This window comes from Schistocerca serialis, unplaced genomic scaffold (assembly GCF_023864345.2).
Source record: "Schistocerca serialis cubense isolate TAMUIC-IGC-003099 unplaced genomic scaffold, iqSchSeri2.2 HiC_scaffold_897, whole genome shotgun sequence".
Classification (NCBI taxonomy): Eukaryota; Metazoa; Arthropoda; class Insecta; order Orthoptera; family Acrididae; genus Schistocerca; species Schistocerca serialis.
The window spans coordinates 1,592,154-1,616,692 of record NW_026048515.1 but is presented as its reverse complement, the minus strand read 5'-3'; the positions used below and the strand labels follow the sequence as shown (position 1 = coordinate 1,616,692).

Below are 24,539 nucleotides of genomic sequence, written 5' to 3'. Positions count from 1 at the left end.
ATGATGGGGGTAGCATTTGTTAGAGATGTTTTAGGAATCTTAAACATACATAAACAATAACAGAACATTTGTTCCAAGAAAGGAGTACACCTTCTATGCTGATTTTGTGAGATTTACGTTTCCTTTTTCAGGAGAACAGGCTCAGATAATGTGGCAGAACTTGCGATACCCTTTTAGGAAAAAAATATAAAATACAACGTGACTCCAAGAGTAGTCAAGAAGCTGCTGCATCTGATAAATGGCCTTATTTAAAAAGCATGCTGTTTTTTGAAAGACATAATACCTGGGTCCAACTCAGGAAACTTGCCTCCCACAGAGAAAGAGAATGAACTTTTTACACGTGATCGAAGTTCCACCACAGCAAGTGAGAAAAGTACAAATGATGGTGGAATGTGTCTCTCTTCAGAAGAATGAGAGGTGTCTGCTTCTATGTCGTCTTCTGTGAAAGCAGATAGAAACAGATTAAAACATCATGCAAAAAAAATATGATTGCGATTCACAGGTACTTGAGAAAAGGAAGATCGACATATTTGAGCAACAAGTTTCTCGAAAACAGAAATATCAGAATGATGACAACTACTCCTTCTCACGAGTTTACTGCCATCAGTCAAACAACTGGGCCAGCCGGTGTGGCTGAGCGGTTCTAGGTGCTTCAGTCTGGAACCGTGAGACCGCTATGGTCGCTGGTTCGAATCCTGCCTTGGGCATGGTTGTGTGTGATGTCCTTAGGTTAGTTACATTTAAATAGTTCTAAGTTCTAGGGGACTGATGACCTCAGATGTTAAGTCCCATAGTGCTCAGAGCAATCTGAACCATCAAACAACTGGATCAACTGGAGAAAATGAGACTACGTATGAAAATCTTGGGGGACGTCACGGAAACCTTAGAAGCTCACAACTTCAAAAATGATGAGCCCCCCTGAGGGTCCGGGGATTAGAATAGGCCCGAGGTATTCCTGCCTGTCGTAAGAGGCGACTAAAAGGAGTCCCGCTCCCTCAAGGGGGTAGTTAGCGCCTGCGTCCGGAGACGGACGGTTCCACGACCTCTATTTGCGGTCATTTTGCTTTTTCACTTCTCGTTTCTTCCTTCCTTTGGTTGGTTCCTTTCTTTGCTCTTCTCCACCTCACTGTCTTCCTTACTCTTTCCCTTGTCTTCTTCTCCTTGCCATCTCATTGCCTTCTTCTCCTTGCCTTCTCATTGCCTTCTTCTCCTTGCCTTCTCATTGCCTTCTTCTCCTTGCCTTCTCATTGCCTTCTTCTCCTTGCCTTCTCTGGTCTCCGCCTCGCCGTTTGAGACAGTCTGTCCTCTCTTTCCCTCTCTCTCTTCTTTTTCCTCTTCTTCCTTCCTCCCTGTGCGCGCCTGAAGGCCGACCCACGCGTTCGCACGCGTAGCTGGTGACGGGGTAACGCGTAATTCCCCGCGCTGGGTAGACATGTAAGGCACGCACGTACCCCCTGGTAAAGGCCAGGCCCAGGGAGGGGTGATTGCCTGAGCTGATACCTTCTGACCATGCCGATTGGTCCCTCCGTCTGTTTCTCGGGAGGTGTGACCTGAGGTGTAAACATTCACCTAAGGCGGGAGTGCCCTCTGAGAGGGTCCCCACAAGGAAGGAGCGCGCCATCGGAGATGCTGGCAATCATGGGGGATTCCTCTGCAATGGACTTCACTCCATTTCTCTCGACTTCTGCCCAAAAACGGAAACGTGACCAGCCACCAGTGACAAAAGTACTACCGCCTGCCCCACAGTTCCTCGTCGTTTCTCGATCTGAGGACGGAAAGGATTTTTCCTCTGTCAACCCTTTCGTTATCCAGAAGGGCGTAGATGCCATAGCCGGATCTGTCAAATCTTGTACCAGGTTGCGTAACGGTACCTTATTACTAGAAACTGAGAGCGCCTTTCAGGCACAAAAACTGCTTCGGGCCACACTCCTGTACACGTTACCTGTCCGGGTGGAGGCTCACCGAACTTTGAATTCGTCTCGTGGTGTGGTCTATACTAGATCCCTCGACGGATTGACTGACGAGGAGATTCAATCTTTCCTCGCTGAGCAGGGCGTGACGGCTGTCCATAGGGTCATGAAAAAGGTCAACAATGACCTTGTACTGACCCGGACACTTTTCTTGACCTTTGATAGTGTTAAGCTGCCATCGCGCATCAAGGCGGGCTACGAGGTTATTTCTGTTCGCACCTATGTCCCGACACCTACGCGCTGCTACCAGTGTCAGCGTTTCAATCACACTAGACAGTCTTGTTCCAATGCGGCTAAATGTGTCACTTGTGGCAGGGATGCCCATGAGGGTGACTGTCCACCTCCGTCTCCTCGTTGTGTGAACTGTCAGGGTGACCATGCCGCATCCTCCCGCGACTGTCCTATCTATAAGGAGGAACGCTGTATCCAAGAAATTCAGGTCAAAGAGAAAGTGTCCACCTCAGCTGCTCGCAAGCTATTGGCTAGTTGGAAGCCCACGCTGTCCTCGCCTCTCCTCGGACTACCAGGGAGGTGGCAACCCAGACATGCGATCTGACCTTCAGCACCACGGTCGTCCGTTCGGCCAGTGCTAAGATCGCGCGGTCGACGTCTCCTCTTCCTCCCATCATCCCACAGACACCAGCCCCTTCATCAGCTTCTGCTAAGACGAAGACCCCGAAGTCAGATGCACGGGCCTTCAAGAAGGAACCGTCCCGTGCAGACTTCCTACGTACATCGACCTCCCAGCCTTCGACCGGTACTTCCACCAAACGACCTTCCAAGAAGGCTCATAGGAAGCACAGTTCTCCTTCTCCGCCACGGCGCATTTCTTCTCCTGCGCCACCCAGCGGTTGCCGCCCCAGGCCGTCATCCGTTTCGCCTGGCCGCACCGCTGGTAGCCGAACATATGGCCGTTGAACCTATAGACCCAATGGACGATGACTGTCCACCTACTGATAGTGGCGGCAGTGCTCGCTCGAAACCAGGCCCTCAGCGGCCTTCGAGGTGACCCCTTCTTTCTTCTTCCTTTTTTTCTTACGATGGCACTTATTCACTGGAATATTCGCAGCATTCGCTCCAACCGAGAGGACTTGAAGTTGCTGCTCCGCTTGCACCGTCCGCTCGTCGTAGCCCTCCAGGAAACGAAGCTACGCCCATGCGATCAAATTGCCTTGGCACACTACACCTCTGTGCGTTTTGACCTACCCCTGTGGTAGGTATCCCGGCTCATGGAGGGGTTATGTTGCTGGTTCGGGATGATATTTACTACGATCCCATCACGTTGCACACCGGCCTGCAGGCAGTTGCCATCCGCATTACTCTCCCCACTTTTACATTTTCCATTTGTACCGTTTACACTCCATCGTCGTCTGCCGTTACCAGGGCAGACATGATGCAAATTATTGCTCAGCTGCCTGCACCATTTTTGTTAACTGGAGACTTCAATGCCCACCATCCCCTTTGGGGCTCTCCAGCAGCCTGCCCGAGGGGCTCCCTGTTAGCAGACCTTTTCAACCAGCTCAATCTTGTCTGCCTCAATACTGGCGCCCCTACTTTTCTTTCGGACACATCTCACACCTATTCCCATTTAGACCTCTCTATATGTACTCCCCAACTTGCACGCCGGTTTGAGTGGTATGCACTTTCTGATACATATTCGAGCGACCACTTCCCGTGTGTTATCCATCTCCTGCAGCATACCCCCTCTCCGTGCTCATCTAGTTGGACCATCTCCAAAGCAGACTGGGGGCTCTTCTCTTCCAGGGCGACCTTTCAGGATCACACCTTCCCAAGCTGCGATATTCAGGTCGCACACCTCACGGAAGTCATTCTCACTGCTGCTGAATATTCCATCCCTCACCCTACTTCTTCTCCACGTCGCGCACCGGTCCCCTGGTGGACCGCAGCATGTAGAGACGCTTTCCGTGCTCGTCGACGTGCTTTACGCACCTTTAAACGCCACCCTACAGTGGCGAATTGTATCAATTATAAACGATTACGTGCACAGTGTCGTCGTATTATTAAAGAAAGCCAGCTGGACTGCTTTCACAAGCACCTTCAACAGTTTTACTCCTTCTTCTGTTGTCTGGGGTAGCCTGCGCCGGCTATCTGGCACTAAGGTCCACTCACCAGTTTCTGGCTTGACGGTCGCGAATGACGTCCTTGTGGCCCCTGAGGCTGTCTCCAATGTCTTCGGCCGCTTTTTTGCAGAGGTTTCAAGCTCCGCTCATTACCACCCTGCCTTCCTCCCCCGCAAACAGGCAGAGGAGGCTAGGCCACCTAACTTCCGCTCCTCGAATCGTGAAAGTTATAATGCCCCATTCACCATGCGGGAACTCAAAAACGCACTTGGCCGATCATGGTCCTCCGCTCCAGGGTCTGATTCTATTCATATTCAGATGCTGAAGAACCTTTCTCCTGCGGGTAAAGGTTTACTTCTTCGTACTTACAATCGCATCTGGATTGAGGGACATATTCCCGCATGCTGGCGCGAGTCTATTGTTGTCCCGATTCCTAAGCCGGGGAAGGACAAGCACTTGCCTTCCAGTTATCGACCCATCTCGCTTACCAGCTGTGTCTGTAAAGTGATGGAGCGAATGGTTAACTCTCGATTGGTTTGGCTGCTCGAGTCTCGACGCCTACTTACCAATGTACAATGTGGATTTCGTAGGCGCCGCTCTGCTGTTGACCATCTGGCTACCTTGTATACCCTCATTATGAATAACTTCTTGTGGAAGCGCCCGACCGCGGCTGTGTTTTTTGATTTGGAGAAGGCTTACGACACCTGTTGGAGGGCGGGCATTCTCCGCACCATGCATACATGGGGCCTTCGCGGTCGCCTCCCTCTTTTTATTCGTTCCTTTTTAATGGACCGACAGTTCAGGGTACGTGTGGGTTCTGTCCTGTCAGACACCTTTCGCCAGGAGAATGGGGTGCCACAGGGCTCAGTTTTGAGCGTCGCTCTCTTCGCCATAACGATCAATCCAATAATGGATTGCCTCCCAGCTGATGTATCAGGCTCCCTTTTCGTGGACGATTTTACCATCTATTGCAGCATGCAGCGTACGTGTTTCCTGGAGCGCTGTCTTCAGCGTTCTCTTGACCATCTTTACTCCTGGAGTGTCGCCAATGGCTTCCGTTTTCTGCCGAGAAGACGGTCTGTATTAACTTCTGGCGCTACAAAGAGTTTCTCCCACCGTCCTTACGACTCGGTCCCATTGCTCTCCCATTCGTGGAGACAACAAAATTTTTAGGTCTTACATTTGACAGGAAACTTAGTTGGTCTCCATATGTGTCATATTTGGCTGCCCGTTGTACCCGCTCTCTAAATGTCCTCCGTGTTCTCAGTGGTATGTCGTGGGGAGCGGATCGAACCGTCCTACTTCACCTATATCGGTCGATCGTCCGCTCCAAGCTGGATTATGGGAGCTTCGTATACTCCTCTGCATGGCCATCCATCTTACGCCGCCTCAACTCCATACAACATCGGGGTTTACGACTTGCGATCGGAGCGTTTTATACTAGTCCTGTCGAGAGTCTTCATGCTGATGCTGGTGAGTTGCCACTCACCTACCGGCGCGATATACTGCTTTGTCGGTATGCCTGTCGGCTACTGGCAATGCCCGACCACCCGTCTTATCGTTCCTTTTTTGATGACTCTCTCGACAGTCAATACGGGTTGTATGTCTCTGCCCTGCTACCCCCTGGAGTTCGCTTTCGTCGCCTCCTTCAACACCTTAATTTTTCACTCCCTGCAACCTTTCGAGTGGGCGAGAGCCACACGCCACCTTGGCTCCAGGCTCAGGTTTGCGTCCACCTTGACCTCTGCTCGCTCCCAAAGGAGGTTACCCCCGGTTCAGTCTACCACTCCCGTTTTGTCGAACTTCGTTCGAAGTTCATTAATATGACCTTCATTTATACAGATGGCTCTAAGACCAATGACGGGGTTGGGTGTTCTTTTATTGTCGGGGCACAAAGTTTCAAATACCGGCTCCATGGCCATTGTTCGGTCTTCACAGCTGAGCTCTTTGCCCTCTACCAGGCTGTTCTTTACATCTGCCGCCACCGACATTCTGCATATGTCATCTGCTCTGATTCCCTGAGCGCTATCCAGAGCCTCAGTGATCCGTACCCGGTTCACCCTTTCGTGCACCGGATCCAACGCTCTCTTCAGCAGCTGGTGGATGTCGGTTCTCTGGTTAGCTTTATGTGGGTTCCTGGCCATGTCGGTATCCCTGGGAACGAAGCTGCAGATGCCGCGGCCAAGGGTGCGGTCCTCCAGCCTCGGACAGCTTCTTGTTGTGTCCCTTCATCAGATTGTAGCAGGGTCATTTGTCGGCGCATTTTATCGCTGTGGCATGCCGATTGGGCTGCACTTACAGACAACAAGCTTCGGGCCTTGAAACCTCTTCCCGTGGCTTGGACGTCCTCCTCACGCCCTTCTCGGCGGGAGGAGGTAGTTTTGGCCCGGTTACGAATTGGACACTGCCGGTTCAGCCATCGCCATCTGCTGACGGCTGCGCCGGCGCCGTTCTGCCCATGTGGGCAATTGCTGACGGTCCGCCACATTTTAACGTCCTGTCCGGATTTTAACACACTGCGTCTTGATCTTGGCCTGCCATGTACTGTAGAAGCCATTTTAGCGGATGACCCACGAGCAGCTGCTCGCGTTCTTCATTTTATCAATTTGACATCCCTCTCTAAGGACATTTGATTATGCTGTTTTCTTTTTTTTAATCCTATGCCTGTCAGTCTTTTATCGTGTTTTCCGTTTCGTTGCTGTTTTAAACTTGTGACTCGCGGTGCATTCCTAACGTAGTCTGGGCGCTAATGACCGTTGAAGTTGTGCGCCCTAAAACCACAAAAAAAAAAAAAAAAAAAAAAAAATGATGAGAGATCGTCAAGTTTTATATGGGCACTCATTGGATGTCCTTTTCCATCGTTGCTACCATCACTGTACCCATCACCACATCCATCTAATTACGCCCATGATTCATCTTCCTTTGTGAATGTACTTCAAATGTATCCTCCTACCCAACAACCTAATGGCAATTCATTTTAATGGGCTAGCCCTAATGTACTGTTAATAAATTTTTATGTATAAACTAAACGTTTATTTTCCACAATTTTCTCATCACATTCAAAGCTGATATTTGTAAGTCTTGAGCCAAACCATTGTTTCATTGTGATTTTCAGATCATACATATATACTTGTTAACAGATGCTTATTTGCTAATAATATCTAATATTACCATGAAGGAATGTTTACAAATACATGTCTATGTTAATAAATATATTTTATTGTAACTGGTGCTAGAATTTATTTATAATATTTTAATATTATTTGACCAGTTATGCCACTCACAATAATAAGAAGGCTATCAGTTGATTTTAATGTTGACTTACCTGATTGTGGTAGTAAGTTTTTCTTCTGAAGTGATACATTTCCTGAAGTTGGAATGGCCAGTTATATCGTCTCTTATGCCTTCAACTATATAGCCGAACGTTTGTATAGACATGCGGTAGTACTCTGAACTTATCTGGAAAATTTCTCAGTGACTGGCAAGTTGTAAAAAACTCCCCTGCAGATCTGCCTTCATTAAAACGATGCACCCAAGTCCTTTTCCTGCATCTTTTAAGGCCAATGTTCTTGTCTAGCAGCAGCCAACACAAAACATCATCTTCTGAATCACTCATGATAGCTTCTCAACAACTGCAACTGCTGACCTATTGCGTGTAACTGAGTGCAGTGCAGAAACTCATGAAAGACGACAGTACACTGGGTTGAAGATCAGTGTAATCACTTCCTGTCCCACTTGCGACAGCGGCGTGCCGTTGCCGGATCAGCTCGGACCCAGTGTAGGCATTCATTCGGACAACACTGGGGAGCCTTTATTGCCCTTCACCGGACCGGATCAGAACGGCCGACTTCCAGATGTAATGTAGGTGTAGTCTTATCTTTCCAGTTACCCAAAATCTCCCAAAGCCCCACTGCCTGGCCACAGAGAAGCATCTCCCTTGTGACTCAGTATCACCCATGACTGGAGCAACTGAATTACATTCTCCACCAGGGTTTCGACTACCTCTTGTTGTACCCTGGAAAGAGAAATGTCTTTCCCATTATCCTTCTTACTCCTCCCACAGTGGTATTCTGCCGCTCACCAAACCTACACAATATCCTTGTCCATCCCTACACAACCCATGCTTCCAACCCCTTGCCTCATTTCCTCATATCCCTGCAATAGACATAGATGCAAGATCTGTCCCATACATCCTCCCACCACCACCACCACCACCTACTCCAGTCCTGTCACAAACATCAGTCATGTGATCTACAATCTTACCTGCAACCTTATAGAGCAAAGAAAATGTATCGTTTTCAGTTGTTAAATGACTTCTAAAACCAAACTCTACATTTGACAGCAAATTATGTGAAATGAAATGATCAATTAGCCTTACATATACCACCTTTTCAATAACTGTAGCAAACACTGATGGCATAGAAATAGGTGTAAAATTGAGTACATTATTTGTTCTCCCTTTTTATAAAGTGGCTTTATTATTGAGTACTTTAATTGTTCAGGAAACTGACCATTCCTAAAGAAAAAATTACAGATATGCTAAGTACATGGCTAACATGTGTGGGCTGGTCCCTCATTACCATCTCAGCAAATACAGTATGCAAAAATTTAAAATATGATGACATGCAGAACAAAGTTTACACAATTCACAGGAGAGACGCTCAGTAGCTCGGTACGGGCTTTTGTTAAAGTTTCGAGAACATACCTTCACTGATGAGTCAAGCAGTATATTGCTCCCTCCTACATATATCTCGCGAAGAGACCATGAGGATAAAATCAGAGAGATTAGAGCCCACACAGAAGCATACCAACAATCCTTCTTTCCACGAACAATACAAGACTGGAACAGAAGGGAGAAACGATAGAGGTACTCAAGGTACCCTCCGCCATACGCCGTCAGGTGGCTTTCGGAGTATGGATGTAGATGTAGATGTAGATGTAGATGTAGACGGGTGGCTTAGGTGACTGACAGCTGTGACAACAGGAAGGGCATCCAGATACAGAGTTAAATAAAATTTCCAGATCCTCAGTACAGGTGCAACTTGTTCTAGTTGTATTTAACATTCAGTAAAAGAAAAAGAAATAAATAGTAACAGCCCTATAGCACTCCCTTGAGGTATAGCAGAAATCACTTTTACATCTGTTAATTTTGTCCTGTTTAGAATAATGTATTGACTTCTGTTTCCTAGAAAGTCCTGAATCCAGTCAAAAATCCAGTCCAGTACTCAGTAACCTCGTATTTTGCTCATCAAATGATGATGTGGAATCAAGGAACATGACATCCATCTAAGTGTCTGTGTCACTCGGTATATAATGGACAAACAGAAAGAGCTGTATTTTGCAATGTTTATGCTTAAGAATCCAAATCTGTTTTATCATTCTCCAGAAACATCACAATGCATGAGAATAAACATGTTCCATAACCCATAACTCTACTATAGACTGATCTCAGGAATATAGCCTATAATTATGAGCATTAGTTGCGTGACTCTTCTTCAAAATGATAATTACTTGTGCTTTTTCCAACTGCTTTTTACCCATCTACATAAAAATTCACAAGCCAAGTACAGTGCATGGCAGAACGTATATTGTACCAGTATTATCGGATTTCTTTCCTGTTCAGTTCACATACTGAATGAGGGGAAAATGCTGTTTAAATGCCTCTGTACACACCCTGATCTCTCTCTTCTTTTCCTCATGATCCCTGTGCATTGGTAGCAGCATAAAGGTCACACAGTCACCTTCATATACAGGTTCTCTGAATTTAGCCAACAGGGTTTCATGAGAACTCTGTTGACTTTCTTTCAAGGATTCCCATTTAATATCTTCAAGCAGTTCTGTTACACTTTCAAATGGGCTATACCTGATGTGTAACAGTCCTAGCTATGAGTGTCTGAATTTGTTCAATCTCTATTGTCAAGCCTACTTGATAAGGACCCAACACTGAAACAATAACCCAGATTTGGTTGACTAGCGTCTTGTACACGATTTCCTTTACAGGTGCACCAAATTTTCCCAGGACCCTTCCAACAAATATAAGTCTTCTGTTCACCTTCCCTGGCACTGGTTTTATTTGATTGCCCCATTTCATGTTGCTTCTTACCATTACCTCTAAATACTTATACAATGTGATGTGCTCAACATATTCACCACTGATCATATAATCAGGTACTATAATATTCTATCTCTTCATTGTAGTCATTACCCTTCATTATTCCATTGACCTATGATAAAGTGCTGCTGGAAGGGAAGAAAGTTCTTGTGCATAATGTCTGTAGAATGTCACTGGTATCTCATCTGGTCCACATGCGTTTCCAGTATTAACCTGTTTTAGTTGATTTCCTGTTTCATGACCATTTATCTCAATACTTTTGTGCAGTGATTAAACGGGGGAAACCATTTCAGAATCCTGAATTCAGTATTTTAGCCAATCTTCCGATTTGATGCCATTGAATGACTGAATAGATGAATTTAAATTCACCTACAGACTTCATATAAGACCATAAATTCTTAGGAATATTAGTTGATGAGTGGTCAAAATTTTATTTATGAATTCATTGAACACTTTTCACATTGCTCAGTTTATGCTCATTTTGGTTCCATTAAGCTTTTGTTGTTGACTAGACTCTGCTTCCATATAAATCTGTAATCAAGCTACCAGTATTTTTGTAGTAACTTTCTAACAGATCTGTTTGCACTACAGCGGGTCTTTACCACCCCTCACAATCTTTCTTAGCACATATTTTACAATGCTTTTAAATCTCATCCATTTTCTGTCTGCATCTTTGTCTTCAGAGCTGCATATTTAATGCTGACTATGTAGATATTTTCCAATTTGTTTCCTATCACTTTTTTGAAGCAAAATTAGTTTCATACCTTTCTTAACATTCCTTATAACATCTGGAGTCACTGATGCTACAACAGCTTCATGGTCACTGATGCATTAACTGCTTCAAAAAACTCAAGTCTGTTAATTACTAGGAGTTCTAAGACATTACCTTCAATAGTTCATTCTTTAACTATTTGGTCGAAGTAGTTTTAAGATAAGACACTGAAAACAATGTCACATTAATCCTGATCTTTGGCACCCATATTAATTGCATGACTCCCATTCTATAGCTGGCAAACTGAACTCTCCCCTCTATTACAGTGACATTATCAGGAAACTTTCTCGCAGTATTCTCTGGGTATTCTCTGACATGCTCTGCCACTACTGGTACAGAGGCAGGCAGTCTACAAAAAGCATCTGAGTACCATGGTTGACCCACTTTTTATGCTTACCTTTACTCTGATTATTTCACATGTGGATTCTATTCTAATCACAACAGATATCATCAAGTTATTTCTTTCAATAAATATGCCACCACCATTGGTGATTAGCATGTTTCTACTATACATATTCTTCTATCTGGGCATTATTTACTTCAACACTTTTGGGGATCAGCCACTTAGAATAATTTTAGGCCCAGAAACCCAGCCATTATTTAAAATATTACTACACATCTGCGTTTGATATATGTTAAAGAGCAATACATGCTAAAAATGACCAAGCTTGAAGGCTTACCTATCATCTCTATTTTGTTTTTCTAATAGATTACAAATAAAGATGATGTAATTGGCCTTCAAAAAAAGTGTGGGTTGTGCTCTTGACCCCCTCAGGAGACACTGCCTTAACAAAACACTGTCCATGTGGGAGAGAGCATTTGTGTGATCCAAAGAAGTGGAGGGCTATACTGGTGGTAGTCTAACTACCAGCAGGGTCTCCCAAGCCGGACAGGTCTCTATAGAGGGTCCTTATGAAGTGTGTCCCACAACATCCCGTCTAGTGTCCTGTCCTGTCCTATCCTATCATATCATATTCTATCCCATGCTGTATTCTCCCTTTCTTTCCTTTTTCTCTCTGTGATTGTGTGGCAGCAGGCACAGTCCCATAATGTGGACAGCAGAAGATCCTTGGAAACCAGGACAACGGTGATGCACATAGGCCTTACTGCGAAGGGATGGATAGCGTTCTTAAAAGCAGCAAGAAGAGCTTACTGGAGTGGAAAACAGTCTCAGAATAGATAATAACCATACACTTTTAAACAAATGTGTGATATGTCACTGTAATTCAATGCTATGCACCTACTGAAATAGCTAAAGGAGAATTAAAAGATGCATTTTATACAGAGCTTAAAGGAGTTCTTAGACAAACAAATTCAAGGGACATAAAAATTTTAATGGGTGACTTGAACGCAGAAGTTAGTTCAGAAAGTGAAGAGCCTGGACATATCATTGGTGTACATGGCACAGGGATCAGAAATGGTGAACTGTTGATAGATACGTGCGCTGAACATGACCTAGTCATTGGAGGCACATTGTTTCCACATCGTAACTGCCATAAGACAACATGGGTTTCTCCAGATCACGTTACTGCAAATCAAGTAGACCACATAGCCATAAGCCGCAAGTTACGACACTCTCTGTTAGATGTCAGAAATAGAAGAGGACCAGATGTTGTAAATGACCAGCACCTAGTTTTGGCAGAATTCAGACTAAGGATAGTGGCAAATAGAACCAAGCTCAAGCACAGGGCCAAGAAAATAGATGTGGCAAGGTTAAAAGACCAACAGATCAAAGAAACATCTGCCCATTAACTACAAAACAGATTCCAGGTCCTCTCTGAAGAAAACTTTATGGAAGAGGGAATTGAAACGGGTTGGCCAAAAAATCAAAGACAGTTATTTAGATATGGGAGGAAAAAATCTTAGTATTTAAGGCGCATCAAAGGAAGGACTGGATCTCCAATGCTAATGGAATGAAATCAGTCACAGGAAAGAACTAGAACTTAAGTTAAATCTTTGTAAGACAAGAGTGCAGAAGAGCGAAGCGCATAAAGAATACACAGAGGCGAATGAAAAAGTGAAAGTGGGGCTATGTTGAGATAAAATGCAATGGATAGATGAGCAAGTTAGCAGAAGAGGCAACAAGCCAAGAAAATATGAAAGAGCTCTACAATATAAACAAATGGTTGTCAATGAAAAACTTCAGACGTGAAGGACCAGTTAAGAACAAGGATTGGGTGATGCTTACAACTCAACAGGTACAGTTACAGAAATGGGAGGAGCACTTTAAGGAACTGTTAAATTGTGAAGACAACCAAGAGGAACAGGTAAGAGATGTTCCAGAGGAAGTCAGAGAAGATGAGGATATAAATCTGCAGTGCCCCACAGTGGACGAAATTAGGATTGCTTTGAAAACCTTAAAGAATGCAAAGGCTCCAGGCCTAGACAACATAGCACCGGAGCTCCTAAAAGCCGATATCGAAAAGTACTGTTAAAATGCTCCGTCCCTTGCTGAAGCATATTTGGCTTGACGAGAAATTTCCAAAGGAGTGGTTTGGTGGTAAAGCTCCCAAAAAAAGAGAAATTTGTCAGACTATAACAACTGGCATGGTATTACATTGTTGTCAGTGCCCAGTAAGGTCCTCACCAGAATTATTTTAAACAGAATTAAAGAGTCTCTTGAAAATCGACTGTATAAAGAACAGGCTGGTTTTAGGGCACAACACAGTTGTGTTGATCATAGTAACACTCTTAGGATCATTTTAGAGCAAAGCAAAGAATTCCAAGCAACCATGTACTTGGCATTCATTGATTTTCTAAAGGCCTTAGATTCCATGAAAAATAAAGTGCTCTGGTGGGTGTTGCAGAAGTATGGTATACCACAGAAGATCTTAAACATTATAAAGATCTATGTGATGGCTACAAATGTTTCATACTCCATGAGGGAAATATGACAGAGCCCATAAAAGCAACAACTGGAGTCCGGCAGGATTGCATTTTATCACCAACACTTTTTCTACTTGTTCTAGTCTCAGTTATGAGAAGAGTCACAGCAGGCAGGAGATGAGGAATCCAGTGGGGGACCCATGAACGTCTGGAGGATCTGGATTTTGCAGATGATATAGTTTTACTAACTCAAAGGCTAACTGATCTGCAAGCTAAATTAAACTTGCTGAAAGTAGAAGCAGAGACTGCTGGCCTCAAGATAAATATAGGTAAAACAAAGGAAATGAGAGTAAATTCAGGGAACATGGAGGTGCCACTGCTAATAGGGGAGCAGCAGGTGGAGACTGCCAACTCATTCCTATATCTGGGTAGCATAGTGATAAAGATGATGGAGCTGGAGATGATGTAAAAAACCACATTAAAAAGGCAAATTCTGCCTTCATACAATTGTATCCAATATGGAAAAATAGAAATATCAGGTACAAAACAAAAATCTGTATTTTTAATACAAATGCGAAGGCTGTCCCTTATGCCAGTGAAAACTGGAAAATAGGTAAAAAGATAACATCCTAGTTACAAAGCTTCATAAATAGATGTTTCCAATGCATCATGAATATCTGGTGGCCAGAAAAAATATGTAATGAGAAGCTCTGACGAATAACAAAGCATATACCTGTAGAAGACAAGATACGAGAGAGAAAGTGGAGGTGGTTGGGGCACACATTGAGAAAACCAGATGGAGCCATAAAGAAAAAAGCATTAGAATGGAATCTCCAGGGGAAAAAGGAAGAAAGGGAGACCTAGGGGCACATGGAAGAGGACAGTGGAAGGGAATCATAAAGAGTTGGCAAGACCTGGGCAGAACCAAGGCAAATGGCCAAAGACAGAGACAGATGGCAAGTTCTCCTGGATGCCCTATGCCCCCGATAGGGGCCAGAGGAGTTAAAGTCAAGTAAGTCAGTATGCTCTTGAGCAATTTTACACATAATTGGCTTTTTTATGGGAAAGTCTGCAACATACAGAGAAGTAAATTGCATTGAGGACAACACCAGCATGCTTCTTTCATGTTTACTATACCAGTGGTCCATTTTATTTTCTATGAATGAATCTTGCAAACCCATGTTGGATGTTACTGCTTCACGGATGGGAATTTAATCAGGAAAGTGTTGTCCTACAAGCCTATTTATGATAGTTGCACTAAGAACAATTGCTTGAGCGGGTACTGTGGAAAAACATTTCACCAATTTCATCAAACTCTTCCCTCTCAGATATTTCTCCCTCCATCCATTGCTTCGTCAACAATTCTTCTAAATGTGAAAGTTCACTGAGCATGTTTGTCTTGGTACTTGTATCAGTATATATATCCTCTTAGAGACCAGGTCTGTTGCCATTAGGTCTAATATGTTTCCACCATGATTGTGCTTCCAAACTGTCTGTTCTTATTAGTGACCAGTGTCTTGTTACATTCACTACTTACAAAACTAATTATTCCAATTTATAGTTGGTTGATTAAAGTTTCCTCCAATGGTTACATTATGATTGATAAACGTATGTACTAACAAGTTGAGGTTTTCTCTAAAGTTTTTGATTACATCTGGGGTTTGAGTCTGGCGGTCAATAGATGAACCCAATTGTAAGTTGATTCCACCCTGTTATTGAGAACTGCCAAGGCAGTCTCGCATACAGATTCAATTATATCTTGGTAGCTTTGAGTTTCTTATTTACTGTGATGAATACACCATCCATATTTCCTTTTACACTATCCTTTCAGCATACACTTGAATTTTCTCCTAAAGTTGATTGGCGTCAGTCGGGTTTGTACCTAGTATTAGGCCTATGTGAAGTACTCTACTTTTTAGCACTTGTTCAGAATCTGGAATTTTGTTGCAAATTCTCTCAGAACTTTTTTGATAAGGTAGTTTACAACAGGATATTGAGACATATTTCTGACACAATTCCTTAAACAATTGTTCATATTATTTTATATAAAAGACTTCCTTCAATGGAAGCAAAATATGACCTCACAAACACATTTTCAGAAGGAAGAGAACCCTTAGGTCTTTTCTGTGGTGTTATCAAGGATTGCAGTAACCCATAACATTTTACTCAGGAAATTAAAACATATACAAAGATGATGTGACTTACCAAATGAAAGTGCTGACAGGTCGACAGACACACAAACATACACACAAAATTCAAGCTTTCGCAACAAGCTGTTGCCTCATCAGGAAAGAAGGAAGGAGAGGGAAAGACGAAAGGATGTGGGTTTTAAGGGAGAGGGTAAGGAGTCATTCCAATCCCGGGAGCGGAAAGACTTACCTTAGGGGGAAAAAAGGACGGGTATACACTCGCGCACACACACACATATCCATCCACACATATACAGACACAAGCAGACATATTTAAAGACAAAGAGTTTGGCCAAACTCTTTGTCTTTAAATGTGTCTGCTTGTGTCTGTATATGTGTGTGTGCGAGTGTATACCCGTCCTTTTTTCCCCCTAAGGTAAGTCTTTCCGCTCCCGGGATTGGAATGACTCCTTACCCTCTTTCCTGATGAGGCAACAGTTTGTTGCGAAAGCTTGAATTTTGTGTGTATGTTTGTGTGTCTATAAAGTGATAGGGAACCACTTTGTGGGTAAAAAGAAAAGGTGAAGTCTTTAACACTCAAACTGTGAATGGGCTTCTGGCCTGACTGCAAGTAGGGCGCACCTTTTGTTTCCTGCTGCAAAGGTCATGAGCTGTAGCCCTGGCTGCCTTTTATCTCTGGGAGAGATCGCCAGTACTCAGTTTGATAGCAGGCTGAGAAGACTGGGTCCATCTTGAATGGACTGGAATGAGGAATATTCCCCACTCCTACCCTGGACTGAACCCAGGGCCTCCATTGCCGAAGTGTAGCACTCTGCCCACTAGACCACCATAACCATTGTGTGGAGGAGTTAACTGGAAAGCTCAGTCCTGTCCACTATTCAGTCAGAAATCTCTCTCGTTATGATGACTTGCAAACAAGACTGTTAGCATACTTTCACTTGATACTGGCATACGGGGCAATGCAGTTAAGGTGAAAAAAGTATTTATTTTAAATGAAGTATGCAGTAAAAATGGTGTGTAAAATAAATGACTGGACATCTTGCAGAAATCTCTTCAGGAACTAAGGAATTCAGAAACTGAAATGCTGATATATTTACTCCTTAATGATATTTATGGTTATGCATTTGTGAAATTCACAACCATAATACTAGATGTAAAAATATACCATGCTTTCATCTGTCAGTTTTCTCAGTGTTCAGATCTTTTATGTTTTTGTCAAGATAAGTATTAAAATTGTAAATTATTGTTTTTTTTTTCTTTGCTATTTGTTGACAGATTGTTGTGTCTTGTCAAGTGGAGCCAAAAATGTATGTGACTCAGCTACTGAAACGTTTTTATTTCGTGTTCAGCATGCAGTTATTCTCTTAGGGATGCAGATATCTTGTCCATCTGTTTTTTATAGGTAAGACAGTGTAACTAGGAGTTAAGTACTACAGAATATGGTTATAACATCTTGTCTCTAAAAGTCACAATCTCATCTGCCCTTGCACCCCATTCCTCCACCATTTATTTGTTCCTTTACCTCCCAGAATTGCCCATCTGTTCTTGTTCCTTGCAAATATGTGTAGCAAAAATGCCAGGAATGCGATGGTGATTATTGTAAGGATTGTATGTTATCAGCATATTGGTTGGCTTTAGAAGTAGATTTGTATTTTGGGGAAGTATTTTGCATTGAGAAACAGAGGTTCAGTTTGGTACAGCCCCTTTAACTTTCTGGAATACTGATGGTCTGCAAACTAAACCAACCTTCTCAAGAGCTACTAACACTAACTAAAGTGGAGGATGAAGTTCCAGAATTATTTGTGTCATTACACTAATCATCAATTTGATGCAGTTTATCAGTGCAAATTTAATTAGATTCATTCTTGTGAAGCACATATTTGAACAATGGAAACTTCAGGTTAGAATATCAACAATATAAAGAAAAGATAGATACTCACCTGCCATCTCTGTCAGCTCGGACCAGAATGCAGCTATCACGTATAATGCAAGCAGCAATCTGGAGAGGGTGAGGAAGGGGAAGTGACAGTAGGGTACAGGTGGGGGAGAGAACAATCTGGGGAAGCATACAGGGTCTAGACTGCGAACAGGTGCAGCATTGGGAGGCTGTGGGGCAGGGAGGTGGGGAGGGTGGTGGACGGGAAGTGAAAAAGGAGATGAGTAGGGAAGAGGAAAGAGAGGTGGGTGTGTTGGCAATGGTTGTTCACAAAGGGGTGGGAGACGAGAATATGAATGTGGTGTTAGGACAGACAGGGTGGGAACTGTTGGGTCGAGGGTATGGGGACAGTAGGTTAATGTAGGTTGTGGCTGGGATAATTTTGAGAGTGAAGAATGTGTTGTAAGCATAACTCCCACCTGCACAGTTCAGAAAAGCTGATGGAGGAGGAGAGGATCCAGATGACTTGGACAGAGAAGCAGCCACTGAAATCAGGCATGTTGTGCTACAGAGTGCCTACTTTGCTCTTGGCCACAGTTTGGTGGTGGCTGTTCATTCTGGTGGACAGTTCTTTGATAGTAATACCAATATAAAAAGCTATGCAGTGATTGCAGCAGAGCTGGTACGTGACTTGGCTGCTGTCACAGGTGGCCTGGAATCTAATGGGAAAGGATAAGCCTGTGACAGCACAGGAACAGGAGGTGCTGGGTGGGTGGATTGGGCATGTCTTATCTTCCATAGTGATGTAATCCCCGTGGCTAGGGATTAGGATTGGGAGTGGAGTAGGGATGGACTAGGATATTGTGGTGGTTGGGTGGGCAACGGAACACCACTTTAGAAAGGGTGGGAAGGATTTTCAGTAGGATGTCCCTCATTTCAGGGCATGATGATAGGTAATCAAAGCTCTGACAAAGGATGTGGTTCAGCTTTTGCAATCCAGACTTAGGTGATGAAGGGGGCACTCCTTTGTAGTTGTTTCTTGTGGGGTTCTGTTGCCCACCCAACCTTCACAACAACCTAGACCATCCTTATGCCACTCTCAGTCCCAAACCCTTGCCACAGAGATCATATCTCTATGGAAGATCCAGGTGCAAGATGTGTCCAATCCACCCATCCAGAACTTACCATTCCTGTCCTGTCATGGGCTTATCCTGCCCCATCAGAGTCCAGGCCACTAATGAAAGTAGCCATGTCATACAGCAACTCTGCTACAATCATTGCACAGCTTTTTATACTGGTATGACTACCAACTATCTGTCCACTGGGATGAATGGAGACCACCCTGTAGCACAACATGCAGCTGAACATAACATGCTTGATTTCCATAGCTGCTTCACTGCCCCAGCCATGTGGATACTCCCCGGTGCAGATGGGAGCTATCCTTACAACACATTCTCCGCTCCAAAAATTATTCCGGCCTCAGCGTACAATAACTCCTCTGTCCTATCACCTACTCCCTGCCCGCATCTCCCACCTCTCTGTGAGCCATCCTCTGCCAATGCACACACTAGTCTTTCCCCTTTCCTGCTACTCTCCTTTTTGTCTCCACCCTCCCTCCCCCATTCTCCCATCCCTGTTCCGCAGCCTCCCAATGCTGCACCTGTTGGCAATATAGTCCCTGCATGCTCTGCCAGACAGCCATCTTCCTTCCTCCCCACTTGTACCCAGTTATCCATTTCGCTTCCCCGTCCCTCTTCCCTCCAGGTTGATGTGTATCATCTTTACAATGAGTAGCAATCTGGCTTTTCCTCTCATTGGCGAAACACTTACTTGTGTAGTTAAGTTTACTATATAATAAATATTGTTGAAGTTGGACCACAATATTCTTAGATTTAAGCTTGTTGGGGAGTTTTTGTCTGTTCCACCATTAAAAATGATATCTTACATTCTGCATTACCAATATATCTTCTGGGCTAAAGCCTAGATCAGTGCCTGCAGCGCCGGCCGAAGTGGCCGTGCGGTTAAAGGCGCTGCAGTCTGGAACCGCAAGATCGCTACGGTCGCAGGTTCGAATCCTGCCTCGGGCATGGATGTTTGTGATGTCCTTAGGCTAGTTAGGTTTAACTAGTTCTAAGTTTTAGGGGACTAATGACCTCAGCAGTTGAGTCCCATAGTGCTCAGAGCCAGTGCCTGCAGCAATCTTGGTGATGTTTCTCTACTGCACATAGGGGGTGTCTAGTGTGAGTTAACGAGCATTTCGCTCTCATTTAAGTATATGGCCAAAAGAGACAGCCTTCCAGGAATTGTGAAATGAATTCTGTCGTCCAGGATTGTGTGTCACAAAGAGCACTGATTCGCCACGAGATGGGGAAATTCACAGGCGTCTATTGTGCTGAATGAGGCCAGGCTGGTCAAGCCTAAGCGCTGTAGTCTGCGAGTGAGACAGACGAGAACCTACACCAAAGGGAAACCCCGTAGGAGCTGTTTGTGCCCAGTGTGGCATAGCAGTGTTTAATACGGCGGACCTAAGATCGGCCATAAAGGGAAACATTCATGAAAACTACTTAATTCTGTAGTAATTCAGGGAATGAAGCCACAGTAATTTTGATATATCATTTTTCTTAAATTTTCGGGGAGATCCGAATAAAACTTGAATATTGATCATATCTATAATAGTTTAGGATTTACTGTTAAAGTGAAATTAACAAGTTTTTTAATGCTAAAATCTGAACGCTTAGGTTGATCTTAACGATTAACATTTCATCTACAAGTGCATCATTAAAATGACAAATGTTGTAAATATCAGCTCTGTAACTTTATTTGTTTAGAAGAAATAGTAAATTTAAATTATCAGTATTTTCAGTTAAGCATCAGATCATCATTTCCTCTACAAAACGCTTTGAACGATGACAGCATGACACTTACTTGAACCATTAGGTAATAGAATATTTATTGTAGAGTTTAGTGCATAACAGTTACTTTTGTTATTTATTTATTTATCAGAAAGCACTCTGGTGCAAGGCTACTGGCCATGGCATTCAGAGTTAAGAAGGAAATTGTATTGGTTTTATGTAAAAGAATTTAACGTTTATTATGTAATGGATATTATTGTTACTTTATTTAGATCGTGAAAGTGGTCAAGCTTTGGTTTTTTAAATATGTTAAAATGTAAAATAATGTAGAATAAGCTGTAGCCAATGAGATGGATGACTTCAGGGAAGGGAACTCCACTAGTCAGCTGAGTGACAATGTTCAGCATGCGGGAAACACAGCTGGAGATGGGCAGAGGGACAGTGCTGGTGGAGACACGAAAGCGAACAGTTGGTCTTTAGATAGCTACGGAGTGAAATGACTTAGAAAATTTCGCTTTCTTTCATACAATTTTGCAAACTTGCCACCAGGCAGACAATTTAACCAAAGGGTCACAAGTGTCTAATTTAGGGCATGTAAAGCGACACGTGCAGTTCAACCCCTAGGCAAATTTGAGCCAAGACATTTTGACGAAGAGGAACCACTTGTGAGCCCGAGCATCTCTGGGATGTTAGCTTGCAATTGGGGGCTCATCCGGGATAGGAATTTGGGAAGTGTTAATTGAGGGATAAGAATCTTGCAAAGTGTTGGAACAGGATTGGATTTTGGAAAGTGTTAGTTGCTGAATATGAACTCTGGAAAGTTTTAGAATTGGATATGAATTCTGCAAAGTGTTTCCAAAAGTATTATCTGAACATTGATAGGCAGGACCTCTCGCAAAAGTTAAATGTGAGATCATTGCAGGACTGAATATTAGGTTTCTTTAATAGTTGTGAAATTACAATTGTAATTCTCACAGTTAACGACATTCTGTGGTCTAGGCCCCAAGGCTGTGGCAATTTAGGCAGTTCGCATGGGGGCTCTGAACTACAAATTTTGCAACAGTTGTGTGCACCGAGTTTTAGCAGTGGTTAGCAGTGATAAAAAAAAAAGTAACGCGGAAGAAGAGGCGACATCGAAAGTGCATGGTTCCAGCCATCAGCGGCAGTTACAGTACCACAGCAGAGGCTACAAGATCTTCAGCATCGGCTTCAACTGCAACATTGGCAGCACTACCATGGCAGAAAGATCCAGCATGACAAAGCTAAGTACCTGCGCTGATAGTGAGGTTATGTATGATTCTGTAGTTCAATTGCCAATAATAGACATCGCTAATATTAAGCTGTCAGCCAGCTTGTGTGGGTCCAAAAATACTAGCGAGCCACTTAGTCCGAAGTTGGAGTAGGAGAGTGTGATTGGCTGTGAATTTAGTAGGACAAATAGTCCGAAATCAGGCAAGAGAGATGAATTTGGGGGAGACATGATGTCGCAATTAATGCAAGTGGTAAGAGAATTGGGATCAAAAATTGATTCTGTTAAAACCAAGATCGGTGACGTAAATTTAAAAATTGATTCAGTTCAATCCAAATAGCATTGGTTGTGAAAGACGAAGTAGGTAAAATTACTAATGGGATCGAGGAATTGATAGACAGAAAAGTAAAATCGATTCGGTACGAAATGGGCAAAATTTCTGATGAAGTTGGGATACTTGACTCTAAGATGGAACAAGCAGAGAAAAATTTCAGTGATAAGGTGGAGAAGTTGCAGGCAGATCTGGGAGGCAATGTAAGAAATTGTATGAGTAGGCAAGATGCTCTAATGGCTGAGACGACAGAGGCTATTAGCTACTTATCCATTCAAATAAGTAAAGGGGAGAAAGACGTAGATAAAATAAAGGAACAAGTAGAATCTGGCATTAAAATTGAAAATGGTGAAGTTAAAAAGCAAATCAATGAAATAAAAAGCGAATTGAATTTTTTAGCTGCACATCAAACCTCTACAGTGATCAGTGTTCTGTGGATGAACTCAGGAGTGGTCAAATGTTTTGGAGACGACGGGAAATATCACCCAGTAAATTTTCTAGCAGCATGTAGCATGCAGGACGAGGCGAAAATAAAATTCGTGAAAAGACATTTGGAAGGTGAGCGGCAATCATGGGCAAATATACACAGTGTTACATTCACTACATACGAAATATTTGAAAGCAGTTTCCTGAACAAGTTCTGGAGTGAAGCAAAGCAAACGTGACTCCAAAATGTGTTTCTGAATGAGCCAACGTGTAAATACGGGAACGGGTCGATGTGAGAATTTTGTAAATGTGAACTTGTGAGATTAATGTATGTGAAACATCCATTGGGAGTGTTTACTGAAATTATGACATTGAAAAGGCTGTTACTGGAAAATTTGCAGTGGGATCTAGTGCAGTCCTAGCAACTCAATAGACAAATTTTTGGGCTTTGTAAAAAAATTAGACCGCGCTTTTAAATTGAAATAGCAAAGTAAGCAGACAAATAGTTTTCAGAGTGGAAATCATAACTACTATGAAAGACATCTGGGAAGTTATCAACGGAATGCAAACAGCAGTTTTGATAAGGGAAACGGAAACAGAAACACTTCAAATGATAAATTTCAAACGGGTAATGGGAAAGGATACTTTCGTGACAGGGACCGACACCAAGAACGTAGATTTGAGGGACCGTCTTCTGGTATAATGAACCTGTGTAATGGAAGATCAGAAAACTAAGTTTTGCCGCATTTCAGGTCCGAGGATGGTAAAATAAACTGGCGATGGATGGGACGCAAGTAAACAGAAATCTGATAGATGTCAATAAATCAGCAGAAAGGTAACAGAATTTTGAAATGAAATTACTAAGGGATGAGAATCAAATAGGTAAATTTTCAAATCAGATTGTACATAAAAGGTATAATCCTAAGATAATGAAGGATAACGATAAAGGCGATTACGACTATTTAGGGCTAAATGATTTGTTTTATGAATGTGAGACAAAAGAGTGTGTGAATGTTAATAAAATGAAAGATTCTATGTGCCAAAAGGGGGCTGAAGTGGAGCTGAATTTGGTGGAGTTAGATGGTATAGAAAATTCTAAAGAGGTACTAACCAGCGGTAATGATTATAGTGATGAAGGTGATGATATTTCAGGTGATGTTGTCAACGCAAAAGTTGTTAAGGAGGTTAATAAGGGCAGCATAGCATTGGTCTCATCAGCTGTTGATGAATTTGTGTATCGACAGATATTGGTGAATTATTTTTGGAGAAAGGTAATAATGATGTTTTATGTGCTGCAGTTAATGAAAGCTGCTCGTATTGATACTTCAGAGGAAGAGATCTGTGCGTATCTCTCTACTAATGGAGGTGAAGCTGAAATTCTGGATGGATCTGTGTATCTTGAATGTTTGTCTGAGAATAAATGTGGATCTGAATTTGATGTGCAATCTGCACTTAATGTGGTGCAGGAATGTGTAGGAGAGGAAAAGGTATTATGCTTGGGTTTAAATCAAAACACAGTGATGTAATGGCAGAGGATAGTGAAACTGTGAACGGTTCTTGTATTGATGATTTGTCGACGGGGGTAAATGAGGTTTTATGTAGCGAGTTGTATGATGTATCACCGGCTGTTGAAAGTTATGTTTGTGAAGGTGTTTGTAATGACGTGGAAGTAAAAAGTAATGCTTTATTTCATTATAGTGATGTCGTAGCTACTAATGTCAATAATTTTAAGGGAGAATATTGTGAGTTTGATTCTAATATAGAAAGTGATATTTGGACAGAATGGTATCGTAAGGAGGAATGTGATTTTATTGTAACTGATGGCGATGGTACGGTAGAATATTACGATCTTTATTGCCTCATTTCTGGACTCGAGAAGTTTAAGGTAGCGAGA

General features: G+C 43.1%; 1 protein-coding gene across 4 annotated transcripts in view; it reads left to right on the top strand.

The window, feature by feature from the left end:
- The window catches only part of LOC126452531 (UDP-GalNAc:beta-1,3-N-acetylgalactosaminyltransferase 2-like), a 150,218-nt gene that overhangs the window by 75,560 nt on the left and 50,119 nt on the right, over window positions 1-24,539 (top strand). For all 4 annotated transcript variants that reach the window (XM_050091092.1, XM_050091090.1, XM_050091091.1 and 1 more), the window contains one exon: window positions 17,187-17,313. In XM_050091092.1, coding sequence (XP_049947049.1) covers window positions 17,187-17,313 — 127 coding nt within the window. The remainder of the gene's footprint in view (window positions 1-17,186; window positions 17,314-24,539) is intronic.